This window comes from Oryza brachyantha, chromosome 1 (assembly GCF_000231095.2).
Source record: "Oryza brachyantha chromosome 1, ObraRS2, whole genome shotgun sequence".
Taxonomy (NCBI): domain Eukaryota; kingdom Viridiplantae; phylum Streptophyta; class Magnoliopsida; order Poales; family Poaceae; genus Oryza; species Oryza brachyantha.
In genome coordinates, this window is record NC_023163.2 from 27100522 (window position 1) to 27122636 (window position 22115).

General features: G+C 38.5%; 2 protein-coding genes across 3 annotated transcripts; one reads left to right on the forward strand and one right to left on the reverse strand.

Moving 5' to 3' along the window:
• Window positions 1-386: 386 nt before the first annotated feature.
• LOC102714691 (probable methyltransferase PMT23) lies at window positions 387-6123 on the forward strand. Its single transcript, XM_006644879.3, has 8 exons — window positions 387-1192; window positions 1724-1873; window positions 2167-2437; window positions 2597-2707; window positions 3272-3443; window positions 3675-3938; window positions 5390-5584; window positions 5674-6123. The coding sequence occupies exons 1-8, from the start codon at window positions 515-517 to the stop codon at window positions 5879-5881; spliced, it is 2049 nt and encodes a 682-aa protein (XP_006644942.1). The 5' UTR covers window positions 387-514; the 3' UTR covers window positions 5882-6123.
• A 12418-nt stretch (window positions 6124-18541) lies between these two features.
• On the reverse strand, window positions 18542-20640 carry LOC102703925 (protein G1-like7). Of its 2 annotated transcripts, none has more exons than XM_040520074.1 (2): window positions 19783-20640; window positions 18542-19619 (listed from the first exon to the last, which is right to left on the reverse strand). In XM_040520074.1, the coding sequence occupies exon 1, from the start codon at window positions 20415-20417 to the stop codon at window positions 19788-19790; it is 630 nt and encodes a 209-aa protein (XP_040376008.1). In that variant the 5' UTR covers window positions 20418-20640; the 3' UTR covers window positions 18542-19619; window positions 19783-19787. The 2 variants fall into 2 exon arrangements, with proteins under 2 accessions (XP_040376008.1, XP_040376009.1); XM_040520075.1 differs by having other exon boundaries at window positions 19778-20640.
• Window positions 20641-22115: the final 1475 nt, after the last annotated feature.

The window sequence follows — 22115 nt, forward strand, 5'->3', positions numbered from 1 at the left end:
ACCCACAAAGTGAAAAGTTCTGTCTAAAAAAGTCCAGACTGACAACTTGGAGGTCATCTTTGGCTTTTTAATAGAAAAACCGAAACATTATACTTATAAACAAAAAAAATTGGTAAATATAACTTTTATATACGTGTTTTTAGTGATCTAAAAAGTTTAAATTTAAAAATAAATTATAATAAAAAAGTCCAATATCAACTATAAATTTAAGATTAAAATTTTAAATTTTGGATTATAAGCATTACCGCATAAAAAAAAGATAAGGGTAAAGGATTCTCCTGAAAATACAATGGCTATCAGGCATCAAATTACAAAAGTAGCTCACAATAGACTACTATCGAGTATACTACTGAAATAAACCTCCCTTAACTGAAACAAACCTCCGCCACCGTCTGCAATTCCGCACTCTCCCCGCTTCCTTCCCCGGCCACGGCGGCGAGGCCATCGCCGCCGTCGGCGATCTCGCCCCGCTCCATTCCGTTTCTCCCGTTTCTAATCCCCAACCGGAGCAGAAATGGCCATCTCCTCTGCTCTCTCCTTCCTCTCTGATCGCAAGCGCCCTGTCGTTGTTTCCGTCTTCCTCTTCCTCCTCCTCTCGTCGCTCTTCCTCCTCTTCAGCCCCGCCCCTGCCGCGCTTCCCTTCTTCTCCTCCCCCTCCTCTCACCTCTCCTCCTCCTCCTCCTCCTCGTCCTCTCCTAGCACCGTCGCCGCATCGCCTCCCCAGACTCCAATTTCTGTCCCCGCCGACGCATCTCCACCGGAGAACCCAGTAAACGCGTCCGGTGGGAGCAACGCTGGCGCCACGGCCGGACCGCCCCATCTGGGGCTCGCCGCACCCACCAGAGACATCTCCGCGTACGCTCCTCGGCCAGATCGCAGCACGCCCGTTGCCGCCGTCGAAGTGGGTGGATCGGCAGACGCCAACGGAACCAGCAGGGGCGCCTCGGCCGGAGGCGATGGAGCAGCTGGTGCGGCGATGCCGTCGTGGGAGGCGTGCGAGGTGGGGATGGGAGTGGTGGCCGCCGACTACATACCGTGCCTGGACAACGTGAAGGCGGTCAAGGCGCTGAAGTCGCTGCGGCACATGGAGCACCGGGAGCGGCACTGCCCGACGGCGCCAAGGCCGAGGTGCCTCGTGCCGCTGCCCCTGGGGTACCGGTCCCCCTTGCCGTGGCCGCGCAGCCGTGACATGGTGAGCATGACTGCTTGCCTTCTTCGGTGAGCGAGTAAGCGGTTTTACCGATTTGTTCATTCCACAGTGGTGCAGTGGTAGTGTTGGTAATTTGATAGTGCTAATCTGTCTTATGCCCTAAATTTGTGTTGTATTCCGTGCCAAATCTCCCTGTGGTTTGGCAGTGTGGTGGTCTTCAACTCAAACTAGAATGTTTAAACGTCCACCAAACAAAACAAACAGTGTAGTTCCTTCTCTCTATTTTTGTTACTGAGTTTACTACTGCTATGAACTTGTATGTCGAAATGAACCTGGAAACCATAACGGAGAACTCTGTTAAGGACGTAACTTCAATGTCCCCATCTTATTATATTACTTAAGGTTTGTTGTCAGGTCGAGCATTGTGTGTATCAACTAGGTAATGATATTTTCTTATCAAATTAGAAAGACCTGTGCATTTTATATGTGCAAGACAAGCATCAGCTAGAATTGTGTTTTATACAAGCCAATCATGGCAATCTTGTGATGGCATACTTCTTTTGCAAATTTCAGATTTGGTACAATAATGTCCCTCATCCAAAGTTAGTGGAATACAAGAAGGACCAGAACTGGGTTAGGAAGTCTGGTAATTATTTTGTTTTCCCTGGAGGTGGAACTCAATTTAAAGCTGGTGCGACTAGATACATTCAATTTATTGAACAGGTACATACTTTTGAACTTATATATTTGCAGATAAGTTCAATAATGTAATATGTTACGACCTATGTCAATAAATTTATGCTTTCCTGTTAAACAACTTCACGGCCTAAGTTCAGCATTTCAGTGACATATTCCTAAAATTAATATTGAAATCCTTGTGGTTCAAAAGAAAATGTGAACCAATATTCCCAGGATAATCATGCAAGTTTAAAATATATTTCTTCAGATTTCCGAATGGTGTTATGTCTTTTTGTATTTGTGGTAACTCACATCTTCCAGCCTTATTGATTTAATAGATCATGCCAAATATTCAATGGGGGACCCATACAAGAACTGTCCTGGATGTTGGATGTGGTGTGGCCAGCTTTGGTGGATACTTGCTTGACAGGAATGTCATCACTATGTCTTTTGCACCAAAAGATGAACATGAAGCTCAGATACAGTTTGCACTTGAACGTGGAATTCCAGCACTGCTGGCAGTGATTGGAACACAAAAACTTCCATTCCCCGATAATTCATTTGATGTGATCCATTGTGCAAGGTGTAGGGTCCACTGGTATGCTGATGGCAAGTACTTCGAACCAATGTTCCTTTCTTATCTTATAATCTCATCATTTTTTACTTTTTAGGGACACCTGGTGTGTTTCGTTTATTCTATTTTATATTTTTAAATGTAATGCTCACATTTTTAAGTATATTTATTAATTACTAACTTGGGGCATACAGGTGGAAAACCATTATTAGAGCTTAATAGAGTGCTCAGGCCTGGAGGATACTACATCTGGTCTGCAACTCCTGTCTATCGTCGTGGCAAAAGAGATGAAGATGACTGGAATGGTTAGTTATATCTATTGTGTGTCCTCATAGTGTTTTTTGACATCACAAGTTTTCAGCTTACACACTGCTATTTAAAAAGATTATGCATTTGTACAGAATAGAGATAATCTATTGCTAACAAAGTTCCATTCTGGCATATACTAAGTATAGTAAAAACGATTTTTTATGATGCTTCTGTATAATGAAGGGGTCTGTTATACAAGGGAAATTGCTAGTCTTGTTAGAAAAAAATAAAAGCTTCAGAAGCTTTGCACACTAAGCTCCCATGCAGGTGAAATAGCATCATATTTTAGGATATAAAAGTATTTTCCCAGTTATGTTGACATTGTAGGATACAGTCTGATAGTTAATAACATGAATTTAACAATTACTTATGGAAGTGCTCTCATATGCGTGTATGATTACGGTGCATTTCCCTGTTGTTTGACCTGTGATAGGTTTGTATATGTTACTTCCTGTTACTTTTACTGAAAGGCACAGCACATTATAGTTTGTAAATCTATCATATGATTGAAGGAATCAATGTCTTCTTGCTAATTGGAGTTTGTGCTCCACTTCTTGCAGCGATGGTTGTTCTGACTAAATCAATTTGCTGGAGGACAGTAGTAAAATCTAAGAATGTTAATAAGATTGGTGTTGTTATATATCAGAAGCCGACCTCAAATTCTTGCTACCTCGAGAGAAAAAACAATGAGCCACCTCTATGCTCTGGGTGGGAAGGATCACATTCCCCTTGGTATATGTATATCTTATCGATGAGTCGTTCCTTTCTTTTATTTCACATACAGTTCAAACTTATACAGGTTGTGCCAGTCATTATATACAGTGCCTGTTTGGACTGATTGCTGCATTGATGTAGTCACTTAAGTTTTGTGCCATCTGCTAGTAGTTCTTGCTACTGTTGTGTAAACTTGAAGAAATTTTTCTAGCACCAGATATGCTAATGTTATTTTGTTTCCCTCTGCAGGTACGCACCTCTTGATAGTTGCCTTTCATTACCTGCTGTGTCAAGTTCAGGTGAAGGAAGCAGCTGGCCCATTTCCTGGCCAGAAAGGCTTAACATCAAATATTCAACTACATCTGACAACTCTTCTAGTCAGTTTTCTCAAGAAGAATTTGATTCTGACACAAAGCACTGGAAGGACCTTGTTTCAGAAGTATATTTCAGTGAGTTTGCAATTAATTGGTCTACCGTTCGCAATGTCATGGATATGAATGCTGGTTTTGGAGGGTGAGAAAACTTAGGTTTTAAATTTTCTTCAATGGGTTTGTTGATATTTCACAAGTAACAACCACGTTTTTAAAGTTTGAATGCTTTGTTTTGATTGCATGAAGTTTTCTGTCCTTTGTTTTCCTGAATACTGTTAAGCTGTTCATTTGTTTTAGAGTGAAGTGTGGGCAGTTCCTAAATTTGTCCGACCGTGCCATCTAAATTCTCAAACACTCAAAATGCATTTTTCAAGTCCCCAAACTTGTCTCAGGTGCCATACAGGTCCAAACAGGCTCCAATCCGTTTCGTGTGCTGACATGGCATGCCATGGTGGATTAGTGGGGCCACATGTCATAGAAGAGAGGAGAAAGAGGCAGTAGGGATGTGTTTCTTATTTTTATTTTTGTCCATGTGACTGAGATTGGATGACATAAATTCTTTTAACTTTTACGGTACAATTACGGTTGATATGTAGGTCTCATCGAATATATATCTTTTATTTTTTGCTGACTTTAATTGCACATAAGCGCCAAATCGACGCCACGTAGAATGAAGCAGTCCACAGGGGATCCACCCGTAGCATGCCACATCAGCACGCGAAAGCGGGTTGGAGCCACCTGAGATAAGTTTAGGGACTTTAAAAATGCATTTTGAGTGTTTGAAGACCTGGATGGCACGGTCGTACAAGTTTAGGGATCGCCCATGTACTTTACTGTTTGTTTGAATCTGGATTGAGTTTAGGATATTTAACCTAATGTTCACTATTCCTTTGAATCATTTTTATAATAGTATTTCTATTAAAGAGTACATCTCATTTTGTTTTGTCGATTTCAGCAATCTTCACATATATAGGCTTAACTTCTTGCTTGAAATGCTGAAATGTAAGCACAGCTGGTTGATTTTTTTTTATTTGCAATCATTTATTTCTAGACCCAGACTGTAGGGTAATAGCCTGTTGAAATTAAGTATATATCATTCTATCTAATCTTCAATAGCAGTTGCTCTGTTTACATGATTCCAATATCTGATAGTACCCCAAAAAAAATTGTAGTATGTTTCAAGGATCCTTCTTTTCTTAAAATAATGACTATCTAGCTATATAGTTTGTTTCATGGTGGGATAAGGCCTGTTTCTTTCAGCTTAAGATTATTATAATCTAGATTATTGAGTCAGATTACTATAAGCTAGATTGTTATAATCTGTAATAGAATAAGCTGTGAGTTGTTTCTTTTCTAGATTATTAGAGTCTGGATTATTGGGTTGCAAGTCTAAAGAGGGAGTGGAGTGGCATGGTGGATAATTTTTTACCTAATAATCTGGAAAAAGCTCATCTAAATGAGCTTATCAGATTATAATAAGCTACTTTAATAAGTTGTCTGTTTCTTTCAGCTTACTCCTAATAATCTGAATTATAATAATCCCGAGCTGAAAGAAACAAGGCCTAAATAACCTAGGTTTCTTTCTTCTACCAGATTTGCGGCATCACTCATTCATCAACCTTTATGGGTTATGAATGTTGTTCCATTTGATCATCCAGATACCTTGCCTATAATTTTCAACAGAGGTTTGATTGGGGTATATCATGACTGGTGTGAATCCTTTAATACATATCCCCGGACCTATGATCTTGTTCACATGAGTTATCTCCTTCAAGGCCTCACAAATAGGTGAAAAACCATGTCTTAATTCTTTGATTATTCTCTTTCATCAGCATACAGAATCAAGCGAGCCTGATACTCATGCTTTTGTATTTTAGGTGTGATATCACTGAAGTAGCAGCAGAAATCGATAGGATACTTAGACCTGGAAAATGGTTCGTGTTGCAAGACACTGAGCAAGTGATTGGAAAAATGGATCCAGTTCTTCGTTCTTTGCATTACAAGACTGCAATTGTGAAGCAACAATTTCTTGTCGCCTCAAAGGGCTTCTGGCGCCCAGACAGTGCAGGTTCCGAGTCAAGATGATTCATGCTTCTTCTTCAGTTGCTGACTTGCTATTGGTAAAAATTAAGTGAATATTCATTAAATTCTATTACCTGGGTTCTGCGCATAGCATAGATAACACACATTAGCCCCCATATCGACGGTTAGTTCGTTTTTCTGTTTGTAGTTAGTCGTGCATATTAACCTTCGGCCTTCTTCCTTTGTTTGGGGGTGCGAATTAAAGAACTTTTGGCTATAGCAACAGATTGTGCATTTTGAAAACCTGTATTAGATTTATTCATTAGTACTATTTGCCTTTGTATATTTAGTACTTTTTGGCAGAGGTAAGATTGGCGCACTGAGAGCATTTATAAAAGATGTCTAAAATTAATCCCTAAAACTAAAATTTAGGAACTGAGCAAGAAAATATATCTCTAACAGGTTTCTAAAAACATTCCTAATATTTACACATGCTTAAAATTAAATCACTAGTGTCATAAATTTGGAGCAAGAATACTGGTTCAATACAAGTTATTTATTTTTAGATTTCTGTTGAAGGAGGGCATAAGTTTTTTGCCTAATATTTTTTTAGATAAATCCAATACAAACTTTGAGAAAACAAAATATTAGCATTTTCTTGGAGATGCTCTGAGATCATCTGAAAGAGATGTCTAAAATTGATCTCTAAAACTAAATTTTGGGAATTAGACCAGAAGATATACCTCCAAGAGGTTACCAAATGCATTTCAAATATTTACTTATGCCTAAAATTACCTCAATTGCATCCTAAATCTGGGACAAAAATATGTGTTACTAATGCAAACTATTCATTTTTAGATTTCTATTGAAGGTGTGTGTAACTTTTATGCTACGAATCCAATACAAATTTTTGGATAACAAAAATATTAGCATTCTCTTAGAGATGCTAAGGGAGTATCTTTTGTCTCTTTTTAAAAAAAACAATCGATAAATTTGTAAACGAGAAATAATTTGGGAATAAAACTTTTAATACTTGTTTATAGCAATGTAAGAGCATGTACAATAGTAAACTATAAGCCAACTATAAACATATTTTAAAGAGATAAGAGAAGAGAGAGAGAGCAGTGGGCTACTGATTTGTAGCTAGCTACAGCACGGGCTCAAAGACATAGTGTGTATGACATGTGAGATCATATACTAATGTAACTATTGTATGAATTAGTTATTAGATTGACTATAGATAAACTGTAGCTGGTAGTTGGTTGTACTATTGGGCTTGCTCTAAAAGCGAAGGTTAAAAAATAAACTATATGAAAAACCTTAAATCAATTTTAAATTTAAGGTTAAAATTTTAAATTTTGACTTGTAAACTTAAGCAAAAGCTAATAGATAGGGTTTAAACCACCCCGGACTACCGTACCTTTGGCTTACCATTTTCCGCCGGGATGCGGCCGCTCATCGGCTCATCCATCGCAAGGCGCAAGCAGGTCAGATTCTCGAGAGCCCGCAGCCGGCCGGTCGTGTGCGCGCATCCAGACGAGCGGCGGTGCTTCGCGACTCTGCAGCGCCCATCGCGGCAAATCTCCACGAGGAGTCGAGGACACACCACGGGGTCGCCTGCGGTTATGCATTGGCGGCGTACTGCCCTCGTCGAGCCACTCCACGCACATCGCACGATGAGAACACCGTGCGCGTGGGCCGCGTGGGTATGGAGACATGTATGGGCTATGTATGGGCCGCAACAGCCACTTGATCGGTTCTTCCGGGCCGAGAGGTCAAAATCTCTGTGGTGCAAACACTTTACTTTTTCGCTGGGCCACACCGGAGAAAATGGCATAAGGTGGTTCCGCAGATATACCGTCGACTAGACGTGCTTCTTTAAAATATCATAGCTAAGGGGCTGTTTAGTTTTCAAAATTTTTTTCCAAAAATATCTTATCGAATTTTTGAACATCTAAATGAAGCATTAAATATATATAAACATTAAAACTAATTACACAGTTATGGAGGAAATAGTGAGACGAATCTTTTAAGTCTAATTAGAACATGATTAGCCATAAGTGCTACAGTAACCGACATATGCTAATGACGGATTAATTAGACTCAAAAAATTCGTCTTGCGGTTTTTAGGTGGAGTCTGAAATTTGTTTTATAATTAGACTGAGTTTAATACTTCAAATGTGTGTTTAAAGTTTTGATGTGATGTTTTGTAAAAAAATTTTGTAAACTAAACGACCCCTAACATGGCCAACAAGCTACAATGCCATTTTCATTCATTTTGAAATTTGATTATTGTTTTTGTGCTTTGTCAGGTTTTTTGGGACAGAATTGCCCCCGACTTCACATTTACTGGAGACAGAACAGAGCTGGCTCAACCCAGTTCGAAGGAATTGGACATGGCAATTACTTCACAAACAAAGTACAGGCTGTTGAGATGATGAAATGAAACAGTCCAAGTCCAGGCTATTTGAAGATGTTTCATAACACTGAACAAATTGGACATGGCAATTACTCCTGTACCGAACAAACAAAGTAACTAAATTTCAAATCACAAAGCCACATTAAATTACATCTCCAGACAGATCATACTCACCAGACCTCCACAAAACTCTGGACAGGTTGGTTTAATTTACAGTGATATCAAGAGAATAATCCAAGCTAGAGATACAGAGGTTAAAGCCATGGCCTCCCAAATCCCAATCATGGCAAGCTGGAGATACAGTGATTTTGCTACAGTGTCATGCGTCCTATCGTCTGCAGTGCAGTGCAATTTTGCATCTCATTATTTCACTGTGCTATCCTGCCATGGCAGGGGCAGGTGATCTGAATCCGCCTAAATAGGTATCACAAAAGTTAAAAAAAAAATCTCTCGCCTTCATCTTCATCTATAAATTGAATACAACCAATATGATCAAATGGTTCATGTTTTTTCTTATCTTAGATTAATGTAATTACCTCTGGACCTATAAGATGAACATGATGGTTTCTCTCAGATATTAGGCTAGATAAACATATATTGCGCGGGCAATAGCACGTTTGCTCCAGGTTCAGCACTTCTTTGTTGATTACTACCTTATCATAGAATGCAATAGGACACGCATCAGCAAGTCTTTGGGTGCGTTCTCAGACGGTTTGGCTAATTAACGCTTGCAGACTTAAAAAAATGGAATTATATAATTTAAAAAACACAGCCGTTTACCAATTTATGAAGCGTACGTACGGAGAAGTAAGAACATTAGCTCTTATTGGCATTTGCAAACACAGCCTCTACCTGCAAGCCTGGCTTGTTTCAACAGTCACCCATCCGAAACTTCTCTCTAGCCAAAATTGTGTGGAGAAAGTATTTTTGTTCCTCATTTGGATATTTACTACTTTCTTATGACCTAAATAGTCATTAAAAATTGAAAAAAATGATTAGGTAGGTTAGTGTGAGATATATCCATCCACAAACATACAGACTCAAATTCAATTTTTATAAGTTGTAACAAAAATAATAAACTTAACCGTGAATATACACATACTAGTTTTACTTTAATTTGTTTTTTACAATTTGTAAACGTTAAATTTGAGCTTACATATTTGTGAAGTGGTATATCTCATATTAATCCATCTTTTATTTTTTTCATTTTTTATAAATATTCAAGTGACATGCAACAAATGGACTAGATATACAACCGAGGGATAAAAATCGATCCCCAATTAATTGTGTGTGGGGCTATTTGCTATACTTTATTTTCTATTTTTTTATCAATTTGCAGAATTTTCCGCATATTCGTAGATCAATCTACACCATCATAATATAGACCCACCGCGATTTAACTGTCAAAATATTTCTGTTTTTCTGATTAGTACGGTAATTTGTAAGCTTTTGTAATTTTCTTAGAAAATTAGGCCACCTATTGAAAGTTTGTCTTGGCTCTTGGGCTTTTAACCCCAGGCCATGGCCTAGAGTCCATGGTTCTGGTCCCTTCCTATAAGGGATTATAGTTTTGCATGTTGTTTATTAAACTATTAAACGATGTATCTTAGACAAAATATTCCAACATAGAAGTGGTATTTGTAAAACAAGTGGTATTTGTAAAACAAGAGTTTTTATTTTACTTAGTTGATTTAATCGTCTATACCCTCAAACCTCAAATAGGTATTACAAACAATCATATAATCCTTCGATCATTCAATCTCAACTATCTCAAATAACACCAGTGTGTGTATACATATGAATGCAAAGTTTTTCACTTGTTTCGAGAGACTGGATCCGAGGATATATAGTATACATATATATAGTACATGATAAAACAACAAAAAGGTAGTTGTGTGCTACTTTTATGTACTTATTTGTAAAAAATCTACATATATAATTAATGCCAACAAACGTCCTTTTATAATATTGTATTAAACTTTTCTATGAACCATTTGTCTGCTAACGTCGATATATATTCGATCGTCTAGCTAGTTCTCTAGATTTAAAAGCAATCCGTACATGCTGTCATACCGCATAATTTGAGTAAAATAAGAAAAATCATCTCAGTACGCCCCCACTTTTTATTCCTCAAATATTTCTCGGTGGCTAGTGCACTAGAGAAAGCATCATTCTACCTTACCATTCATCAAACTTTGGGCTACCTGATGGTTATTTTATATATATCCAGTACTACTACGGAACAATATATAGCTTAAGCTAATATATAGTATGAGGGGCTGTTTGGATCCATATCTTTTTTTTAATTTCTTGTCACGTTAGAAATTTGGACGTTAATTAGATGTATTAAATATAGACTGATAACAAAACTAATTATATAAATAAAGGCTATTTCATTAGACAAATTTTTTAGCCTAATTAATCCACAATTAGCAAATATTTACTGTAGCATCACATTCGCTAATCATGGACTAATTAGGCTCAATAAATTCGTCTCATGAAATAGTCCAGAGTATGGAGTGAGTTTTATTAATAGTCTATATTTAATACTTCTAATTAGTGTACAAACATTCGATGTGACATAGACTTAAAAAAGTCTCTGGAAACAAGCAGGTTGATAGCCAGGGCGGTACCACCTTCCATCCGCGCATTTTATATTGATAATTAAAATTCTTTATACCGGTTTTGTTGATTTTATGCATATTAACTATATAACAGTGCATGTTTTCTTATGGAGAAATATGAATATTACATATGCTAGTATTTTTTAAAACAACTTGTATTTTAAAAATAGAATAAGATGGAATCAATATGTAGGACTATTTTATAATATTAAATTATTTAAATGAGTAATTATATACATATGTGTGTGTATTCAGAAAAAAGAGTTGTCATGACCATTGCCTTCTTTTTAGATGTGTGTGTATGCCTTGACAATTAATTGTCCACTTACATTATTCTTCTCTTATACTACCAAATGCATTCTTTTTTCTCCAATTGTCTTTAATATATGATGTTGTCAAGTTTTGAACATGACATTTGATCATTCGTCTTGTTAAAAATTTAGTGCAAATATAAAAAGCACTATGTTCATAAAGTAATATAACAATATATATATATATATAATTTTTTAATAAGATGAATGATTAAATGTCATGTTGAACCTCTGCATCGATCATATATTTAAAAACGAGGGTAGTAATCTATAAAAAAATTAAAGTTTAGTTTGTATTTGGTTTAGAACATTGTTCTATTTTGCACTAGATTGTACTATAATAAGTTTCACTTGACACCAACATAAGTTATGAAAACTATAACAATTTTCTGAACTTTCATAAATAATTTTGAGTATAACTTTGTAAAACTTGATCAAAATCCAATATTCATATTGTACAAGATCTCTCCAAAAATTCTACAATGTAACCTGATACAAAGTGAAACTTATTTCAATATGCATTGGTTTAAAGTGAAATCATGTACTAAACCTGACGGAAAGTGAAACAATGTACACTCTACCTGATGCGTAATGCAGTTAATTTTTACAAAATTCTCTTATGTTCCCTCAGTTTAATATTATAAGTCATTTTGGATTTGTCTTAAGTCAAACATCTCAAGTTTGACTAAATACATAAAAATGAATAGCAATACTTTTAACATGAAAAAATATACTATTATAACATATTAAACTAGTTTGGTATTATAGATGTTAATTAGTGCATTTTTGTATGAATTTGATTAAACTTGAAGATGTTTGACTTATAAACTCATGGCGCGCGTCTTAGGATAAGTTTGAGAGGGAGAGAAAGACGAAGAAGATATGTAAAACAATGTGAGTCATTAGAGCATGACTAATTACGTATCAATTATTTTAAAATTAATATGATAGAAATTTTTTGCATATAAACTCTTTTACAAAAATAAATATTTACCAATTGAGAAGCATGATCAAGAAAAATAAGGAACTTTTGTTATTTTGATTTCCTGTCGAACTCACCCTTGTAAGATGCTACGAGAAGTTGAAATTACCATAAATGTGCTCCCTGAAACAAGTCCTTGTCGCTTAGGGCACGCAAGTTGTATATATAGGCATAAATAGTGTTTCAATTGCTGACAAAATCGGCACGAAGTACCGATCTAAGGTAGACGGAGAGAAATTAATCATCTTAGAAATTAATTTGTCGGGCTAGCAGACCATCTCTTAGTCGTCTGAGATCCTGCCATGACCGCGTGTAAGTAAAAAAATGCTACAAGTATATATTAAGCGGGCCTGCAAAATCAACTTAGTTCAAAGCAGCAGGAACACGTACTCTCTCTGTACATGTGTATACATACATAATGATTAAATACAGATGATTTCCGTGATGAATTAAGTGATAAAACTAAAGGATGGCGAGAAGACCTCTCTCACGTGTATACAGTTACAACCTATATCTAGCATAGGTAGATAGCCAGCCAACTGCGTGTACAAACCATAATGGTAGTTCCATTAGGAGTAAAATATACAGTTGATCCTCAAATTTGAATCAAGATGTCATCTATATATCCATAAATTTGTAAAATACTCATTTAAGTTTTTAATTTTGATTTAATGTATCACCTAAGCTCAAAACTGTAAATGACGTAGCTCTGGTGCTGATGTAGCTAGCCGTCATTGGATGACGCCAGAAATTTTCCGTTTAAGCCTCTTGCCATGCCTCTAAATTAACTAACGCTGTATCCAAATCTGTTGGTGTATGACTTAAATTGATTATTTGGATGCTGAAAAATACATATTTCTTGATATCGGAGGCAGTGGAAGTCTATTTGGAGAGCATATTACAGAAGAGAAGCCTAGATGCAAAGTTCTTGCCTCAGTGGATGGCGCCGTCAATGCCGAGCCTAATTAATCCATTCATATTAATTTTGGTCTTGGGTAATACAGTAAACCAAGATTTAGGATCTAGCTAAATGTGCATTTTACGGGTCCATGTATCTAGATGACATCTAGGTTCAAATTTAAGAACCACTGGTATATTGTACTCTTTGATAAACGGATATATTCATCAATATATTCTTAATGAATCTATTAAATTTTGATATTTGACTGCATGTATTATAGCATCATTTATTTAATAATGGAGGCATATAGTTGTACATGCATGTGCACCACATGCCACGCATAACTAGTGGCTGAGAAGCCATTTGAAAATATAAGATTTATTCCTTTGAGTATTAGTTTTAAAATTATATTATCAACTACTATAAAATTAATATCATATGAAAATATTTTTAAATTTGAATCAAATGGTTATGACGCAATATTGTTTGTTCAATTATTATTCAATGTCTTCATACATATATTGACTATGAAGAACAATGATGTCTTGTATATGTTAAGTTTTAGGATAAATAGAGTAGTTTCCTAACGCTCTACTAAAAAGCTATATTGAATATCAGCTAAAAATCGGTGTTAAGCACTGATTAGCCACCGTGATTAGGTGTTACATGGTGGATTAGGCGGTTGAACTAGCCTGTATGGTGTTTTGTCGATATTATAAACTTTATGTAATATACTTACTAATTGTTTGGTTTTGACTTAATTAGTTGGTCGGACCTAGGCGCCCGCTAGGCGTCACCTAGCCACCCGACCCGCGCCTAGTGTCTTCTTGAACCTCGTCAGGCTTCATTTTTTTTTTTGTATTTATAAGTCAAATTTAAATTTTGAATCTTAAATTTAGAGTTGATTATGAGGTTTTTTAATCCTAGTCTATTTTTCAATATTTTGTTTCTAGATCGATAAGAACATGTTTATAAAAAAATTTATTTATAAATTATTTTTTGTTTATAAATATGTCGTTTAGCTTTTGCACCAACCAGTCAAAAGATGGTCATGTTAAATACAATGCAGATTTTTTTTAGAAAAAGTACAATGCAGATTTTCATACCTTAAAGAACCTAGCTAGTTTTCTCCCACCTCTTTTTTCCATATTCCCCTAGTCATGCATACCATATATAAATCAAACCTGATCCTAAGGAGAACATCAGGAAATGTATAGGGTAAGAATGCACATGCCTAGGCTCCAGGGCATTTGGTTTGGGGCTTGTGTATACATGGCGTACGTGGTGTGGGTACCCGATATACAGTGTTTATGTGCATATCTAATACTTTAGATCAAGTACACAAGTGTTTATTAGCTAACTCTATTAATCACCATACAAGTAAATTTAGTGACGTGGAAGAAAGAGAGGAAAGTACAGAGAAAAATCATTGTTATAGATGATAATAACTTAGAGTCGACTCTCAATACTTTGAAAAAAAAATTTGTTATATGAGAGTGGATTAAGAGAAAAATAGTATATAAAAAATTATTTTATTCTATTAATGAATAAAACATTTTCATTTATACGTACCATTATAAAATATAATCTTATTACTGATGTGGATTGAACAAGAGTACATAGTAGCTCTATCTTTGAACTAATTTTAAACTCATGAACACAAACCATTTATTTGTGACATCGTTAGCATTTATTTAGCCAAGTTAAGTGGGGAAATAGTTGAGAAACGTCAAACTTCTCAAAACGAATTAGTAATAAATAGTTGAAAAGGCTATATATAATGATATCTTAAAACAAGGGAATTAATATCGGACGGTTTTCCTCGGCTTTAATTAAGATCAATTCCTATTCTTTTGTAAATAAGGCTGACTACAACACTGTCAACGCAAACATATATACTGATCAATCCAGATCAATTTATGCACTAGACACGTTTTCTCAGAAAGAGCATTTTTTTAGGGAAAGAGTCTAAAACAACTTATATTTAAAACCGGAGAGAGATTGAGCAAGTGAAGTGAGATATCAAACAGTGAACGGCCTGCACTTAGCTTTCTGCCTTGGAGAAGTTAACAAAAGAATAAGAGGGTGATTGTTTGATTTTTTTATGCATACTAGCAAAATACTCATGTTTTATTATGGAAATATATTATAAAATGTTATGTTATTTTTTCTCAACTATACTAATATCACTTGTTTGAACCAAATATGGATTATTCCATAATATCAGAAAATACTATGAACTAATTTATAAAAGAACTGTAGAAAACAGTGGGATGGCAGATTCACTGTCACCACCACTAGAGACATTTATAGTAGCATAGATATCAAGAAATATTATAGACTAATTTGCAAAAAAACTGTAGAAAACAGTGGCGTGGCAGACACTGCCATCACCACTAGAGAGACATTTATAATAGTATGGATAAAAAATAATTTATAAATAAAAAAGTTATATATGTATTTATAGTAATCTAAAAGTTATCGGTGAAAAATAAACTTTAATATAAGAACTCATAATCCAATTTAAATTTAAAGTTAAAACCATACATTTTTTCTTATAAAAAATAAGCAGACGATGACACAACTGGACGACGGTGGCTTGTACTCTCTCCGAAAAAAAAACCAGCTTTTTGGTTTCTGTGTCGAGCGTTTGACCATTCGTTTTATTTGAAAAATTTTTAAAAAATTTAGAAAAATTAGTCATATGCTATTCATGTTTTATTATCCAATAAAAATAAAATTATTAATCATAAATTTTTTTAATAAGACGAAGAGTCAAATATTATATCTAAAAATTAAAAAGTTATTTGTTTTGGGATACGTCTCTGTGAGTACGCACAGTATGTCGTACACCTACACCCAGATCCAGTTGTACGTAGCACACAGCCACACACACACGCCAGTGCCCACATCACCACAAATTTTAAAATCGAAACACAATCATCATGTGATGAAGAATCCAACGATGCCTGTCCCTGGAACACAGTTCTTCTCCGTACAAACAAAAAAAGTGAGTATATAATTAGTCGACCCGCATGTTCTGATTAGACCAGATACAATAGTAGGCTATAAGCTAGCTATAAGCATATTTTAAAGAGATAAGAGAAGAGAGAAGAGAGAAACCATGTATTGATGTTTTGTAGATAACTATTGTATGAATTAGCTAAAGATTGACTATATTCGAATTGGAGCTAGTAGTTGGCTATATTATTGAACTTGCTCTTATAATGCTTCTAAGCACACTCAACTCAATACTGCCTTTGTCCCATAATAACTTCATGTTTTGATTTATGTATCCAATACTTTGACCATTCGTCTTATTTAAAAATTTTATAAAAAACTTTAAAAAATAGCCACACTTAAAGTATTATTTATATTTTATCATCTAGTAACAATAAAAATATTAATCGTAAAAAACAAGACGAAGAGATAAAGCATTATATCTAAAAACTGAAAAATAGCATTATATCTAAAAACTGAAAAATAGACTTACTTAGAGCAATCAGCTGTTTACTGTCTGCATTAATTCCAAACAGAGATAAGCAGCTAGCTAGCCTTCCAACACATTCATGAATCATGCACACATCTACTGTTCCTTTCTACCGTTGCTTGTTTCTACTGTAGATAGATCGGCACAGTGAATCAACCACAAGAAATAATATCCATTTTCTTCCAATATAGCAGTAGTTAAAGCATCAGTCTTGCCCCGGCCATAATGTGTTGGGCATATGATCAGCTGTGCAAGCAAGCTGGGTCTCGATAGATAGCAATATTTGTAAACAATAATGGTCTACATGCACAATAGTAATATATCTCAGACAAGACCTGACAGCTAGTATAGTGAGATTTGAAAGCAAGAAAGCAAGCATGCACACACGGGGCTCCTGTGATCGATCCATATAGTCATATATATCTATCAGGATTCAAGAAGCAGCAAATCAAGGAGGAGGAGGTCGCTGGCCTGCCGCGCAATTGCACCGTGTGGGTCCAAACCGCAAAGCAACTGGCACTAAGGCCTTAGTTTTCAAAAAAAAATTTTAAAAACATCACATCAAATCTACACCTAAATAAAACATTAAATATAGATAAATCAAAAATCTAATTGCAAAGTTACGAAAGAAATTTTGAGACGAATCTTTTGAGCCTAATTAGAAAGTGATTAGCCATAAGTACTACAGTAACCAACATATGCTAATGACGGATTAATTAAGCTCAAAAAATTCGTCTCGCGGTTTCCAACCGGAATCTGAAATTTGTTTTGTAATTAGACTACGTTTAATACTTTAAATATGTATCCGAAAACTTGATGTAATATTTTTTAAAAAAAAATTATAAAGTAAACACCACAAAAAAACAGGCAAGAAAAAAGAGCAAGCAGGGCTCGGTCGCGGTGATGGCAACGGCAGGCAAGGCATGCAGGCGAGCAGGCGCCCGGGCATGCATGAACAGAAACGCTACAGTAGAGGATCGATGAGAAGCTAGGCAAGGGAAGGGGCCCGGCCGGCCATGCATACAGATGATATATGTGTGCACAAGAGGGAAGCGATTCATTTGCTTTCCTCTACTATTTCTTGACAGGGGCAAGTAGTCGGATGACATGGAGCAAAGTCGAGCCTCGCTAATTGGCCCGCCACTCCTTTGCTGAGAAAGCGAGAGAGAAAGGCTACCACACCAACTAGCCAAAGCACTGTTCATCGTCTTCTACCTCGCTCCCTAATACTTCAGAAAGTTAAGAGAGCTTCAGTTCAGATCAGAAAGGGAATTAATTCATTCAGGGCCGGGAAACAATATATATGCGGCGAACATTAGTTCTCTTCTGAGCACATAAGTTTGGACAGGTGATTGGAACCCCCCCCCCCCTAAACTACCAGTTCAACTGTATTAATTAGGTGGATATGCAGTACTAACTAATTAAGGCATCCCATCTATCTACCAGACTACCACCAGCTATTTGACAAGCTAGATTACAAGACTAAATATTTGTACTCAGTTGATATATGCTGTACGAGACATGGCCTACAGGAACAAAAATGCAACCAAAAGAGGGCAAAAAAATGAAAAAGGGTGTAAAATATAGTACAAAATTAGAGGAGAGAGAGAAAATACGGAGTAGTAGATCAATCATGCGTTCATGCCTGTATGTAAAGAGACAAGATTTGAATGCCTTGGAGGAAGGCAAGACCGGAAGAATGAGGACGACCGGCGCGTGCAAGCAACAGACCATGCATGAGGGGGTCATTGACTGACCGACCGACCTGACTGACTGACTTGAGTGAGTGATTGATCAGAGGGAGCTAGCTAGCTGGGGAGTGAGTGCACGCGCGCCCACACACTGCACTGGCATGGGGGGCACTGGCCATGCAGGCAGACGCAGCCAGCACGAGCGTGCGTGCTCGCCATTGCAGCAGCGAGCTGGCCGGTCAGCAAGAAAGAGAGAGGGCAGCAGCTCGGCTGTGCGACAGTGAGAGGGCCGGCCGGATCGGGGAGGGAGGGAGGGGGTACGTACTGCGTACGTGCGGCGCCGGTGCACGTGTGGTCAGAGATCGAGACAGACAAGGATCGGGAGGGGGGACTCAATCAACGGGGAGGGCGCGCGCCTGCCATGCCACGGGCGGCCGTTGCTCTCTCGATCCCCATCCGTAGGCTACAGTACCCATCGATCCATTCCGCCGGGGGACCAGTGATTGCATTGCCTGGCTGATCATATTCAGATCCCCTCTTCTCCCTCCTCCTCCTCCTCCTCGCCCCGCTCTTTACTATTTAAAGGCGCCCGCGACAAACCCCCCCTCCCGCCTTCATGCCATGCTCTAGCCCTATCTCTCCAACCTCCTCCCTCTCTCTCTCTCTCCATCCACTCACCATTGGAGAAGCTTGATCAAGAACTGATTCCTGAAGAATCCGCATCTCTCTCTCTCTCTCTCCCTCCTGGAAGGAGATTGATCTCTGCAGATCGATGTTGCCTGTGTTGCTTGGCAATGGAGGGTGGTGCAATCAAGCAGGATTGGAGATGGGCTGACCGTGGCCGGCCGGCTGGGGAAGAAGGCCGCGCGCACTCCGCAGCTGGGAACTGTAGTGCTCGTGCTAGGGGGTGCTTAGGTCCGTGCAGGAGTACGTTGCGAGGGGAGGGAACACCGCCATCAATGCAGGGCCTAGTTAGCTTCTGCCTGTGTCGCTCTCCTCCTGCACAGTTCATCCTTGGGAGAAAAGGGAGAAATGCAATTCATCGTATGCTGCAAATACATGAATCAACAGGGCCGGAGCCATTATATTCTTGGTGTACTGTGCCCCGGAAGCCAAGAAAATATACAGGATTTGCAGTGGATTTAAGAGCTAGCTTATTAGGAACTTGGGATCGCAAGGCAATACACCCTAGTTAGTAATTAAGTCAGTGACAAGCTTTGCGATGATGATGGGAGGAAAGGAGTAGCTAGCTAGCTAGGATACCATTAATATTACCTGGAATCTCCATTTCATACCAAGGATATATCTATGGGATCATGAACAGATAGTAGCGGTGATTAGTTCATTTTCCCTACGACTCCAACTCCTTGCCATGTACTAAACCTAATTAATTGATCAAGGAAAAAGGGGGGAATAAGAAACATATAAAGTATGAGATCAACGAAGCGACAAGCAAATCAAACTAAAATATACCCAAAAAGCTCAAATCTTGCGATGTCGGAGGTGATAAACAAATTAATGGACAAGGTTTGCAGGTTTACTATACTGATATCAGGAGGTGCTTGGTGTAGCGCCACTCCCTCCAGGTTGAGCGGTGGGGGCAGCTGCAGCGCCACCGCTGCCCGCGTCGCCACCACCGGAAGCTGCCGCAGCAGCAGAAGACGAGCTGGACGGCTCGACGCCGGCCGCCTGCGCGCGCTTGCGCTTCTTCTTCTCGTACGGGATGCCCCGCGCCTTGGCCTGCGAGTCCCGCACCTCGCGGAGGTAGATCCGGACGGCGCGCGCGGCGAATGGGTTGGACTCGGGCGTCCCGCCGCTCTCCTCGTACGCGGCGCGGAGGCGACCGATGAGTGCGTCCAGGGAGCCCCACGCCTGGCGCAGCGGGCACGGGCACGGCCCCGGCGGGCTGGGCTGGCCGAAGAAGGCGCACCCCGCCGCGTGCACCTTGGTCTTGCCGAACTGATCCAGGTACCTGAGGAACTCGATCACGTGCGCGCCGCTGCACCGCGCCAGCGTCAGCGGCGGCCGGTGGTTCCGCAGGTACTGCAGGAACGTGTTCCAGTCCCTCCGCTTCTGCGACTCGTACCTGCTCAGCTGCGCCGGCGCCGGCTGAGGCACCGCCGCCACGGCCGGCGCGCCGCCAGCCGCGGCAGAGGACGGTCCGGGGCCAGATGGATCCATATACCCAAAGCAACCAAGCTAGTTGACGCCCGCAGCGACCAACGACGACAAGCTCAGCATCAAAAATTCAGCGCTCCCCCACACGCTCACGCGCGATCGATCGTCGGCGGCCGGTCAGGCGCCGGTGAGTAGAGACGCACCCGGGCGAGCTGGCGCGGTAAAAAGGAAGAAGAGATCTGGCTGAGGGGGGGCGGTGCTCGACGGGGTGGATCGAGATGGGACGTTGGAAAGGGAAGGGAGCGGGGCGGGGAGAGTGACGGGCAGCCGGGAGGGGAGCTGAATGTTACTCACTGAAGTGGAGCGGAGGTTGATGGCAGCAGCTTACACTGGCGGGCCACCCGGCCCATTCACGTGCTTGCCGGCCGGCCATCCGACTTGTACGTTTATACGTACGTACGTACGTGCGCGTGATACTTACGTAGCGGTAGCACGTATATATACGTCTACGTGCAATGGGATATATGTGTACGTATATCTCTGTAAACATCTACGGCTAGCTGGTGTGTCATATATGTGTGGTTGTATTATGCTGTGTGTGCATGTATATATGTGTACTACTCCACCAGTCGCTTGAATCCGAGGCGTTATAGACGTAGATACGTATACATATACGTACTACCTCAGTCCCGTTTCGAAATAAGATTGTTTTTAGTTTTTTGATACAATGTTTTGACTCTTCGTCTTATTTGAAATTTTTTTGCAATTAATATTTTTATTTTTACTAGATGATACTCTATACGTAAATAATTTTTTAAAATTTTTTAATTTTTTTTAAATAAAACAAATGATCAAACATTGGACAGAAAAATAAAAAATAAAGTTATTATGAGATGGAGATAGTAGTTCGTACGTATGTAGAACTTTCGTTGACAGCGGCCAGCGCCTAACCGTAAGTACAGCGCATGTGTAGCGGGAAGACGAGGTAAGCGAGATATTTCATTTGAAGGTAATTTTAAATTTTCAGATATTATTCATTCTCTGCTGGTCGGAGAGCCTATCTTTTTTGCTTTACTAATGCTTATAAGTTAAAATTTAATTTTTAAACTTTAAATTTAGAATTATTTTTGAGTATTTTTCATCACAGTTTATTTTTTAAACTTTGTTTTTTATATCGATGAAAACATGTTTATAAAAGTTATCTATATAAATCTTATTTACAGATATGTCATTTTGTTCTTTCCTTTTTTCCTCCGAACAACAAAGATGACCACCCGATTCTGCGGTGCATAACGCGTACGTGTTGAGTGGTATAAACTTGGATGACACAAATTACAAACATTTTTTTCACAGGGTGTTAATTGTTTTGTACTTGTCCGCTCAAAAATAAATGTCGGTTTTAGCTTTGGATAATTAAGATTCAACCAACAATACTTTTTAGTAGTATTATTTTTATGTAAAATAAAAGTTGTATCGGCAGGTTTTTAATCAAAAACTTTAGTAGTATCACATATTTAGATCTATTTGTTGTGATGTCATTTAAAAAGTAATGGTCAAAATCTATATACTCGGTAATTTTAAGATATTCGTCAATAGAAGGAATATTGTTGCATTTATGCCCTTTTTTTTAAGTTATAGTGTGTGAATAACCGAAAATGAACGTGTGCGTGCATCAATAATTCTACTACTAATTAAGAAATGTGTACTACGTACAGAAGGATCGACAGTGTTCTCCATACAAGTACATTGGCAGCTTTCAAA

What these genes read in the sequence shown, in the direction of transcription:
- LOC102714691 (XM_006644879.3), top strand. Translation starts at nt 515, where the DNA reads ATGGCCATCTCCTCTGCTCTCTCCTTCCTCTCTGATCGCAAGCGCCCT. An exon ending in ACATTCAATTTATTGAACAG is followed by an intron (nt 1,874 to 2,166) that starts GTACATACTTTT and finishes TTGATTTAATAG; the next exon opens with ATCATGCCAAATATTCAATG. An exon ending in AGATGAAGATGACTGGAATG is followed by an intron (nt 2,708 to 3,271) that starts GTTAGTTATATC and finishes CACTTCTTGCAG; the next exon opens with CGATGGTTGTTCTGACTAAA.
- LOC102703925 (XM_040520074.1), bottom strand. Translation starts at nt 20,417, where the DNA reads ATGGATCCATCTGGCCCCGGACCGTCCTCTGCCGCGGCTGGCGGCGCG.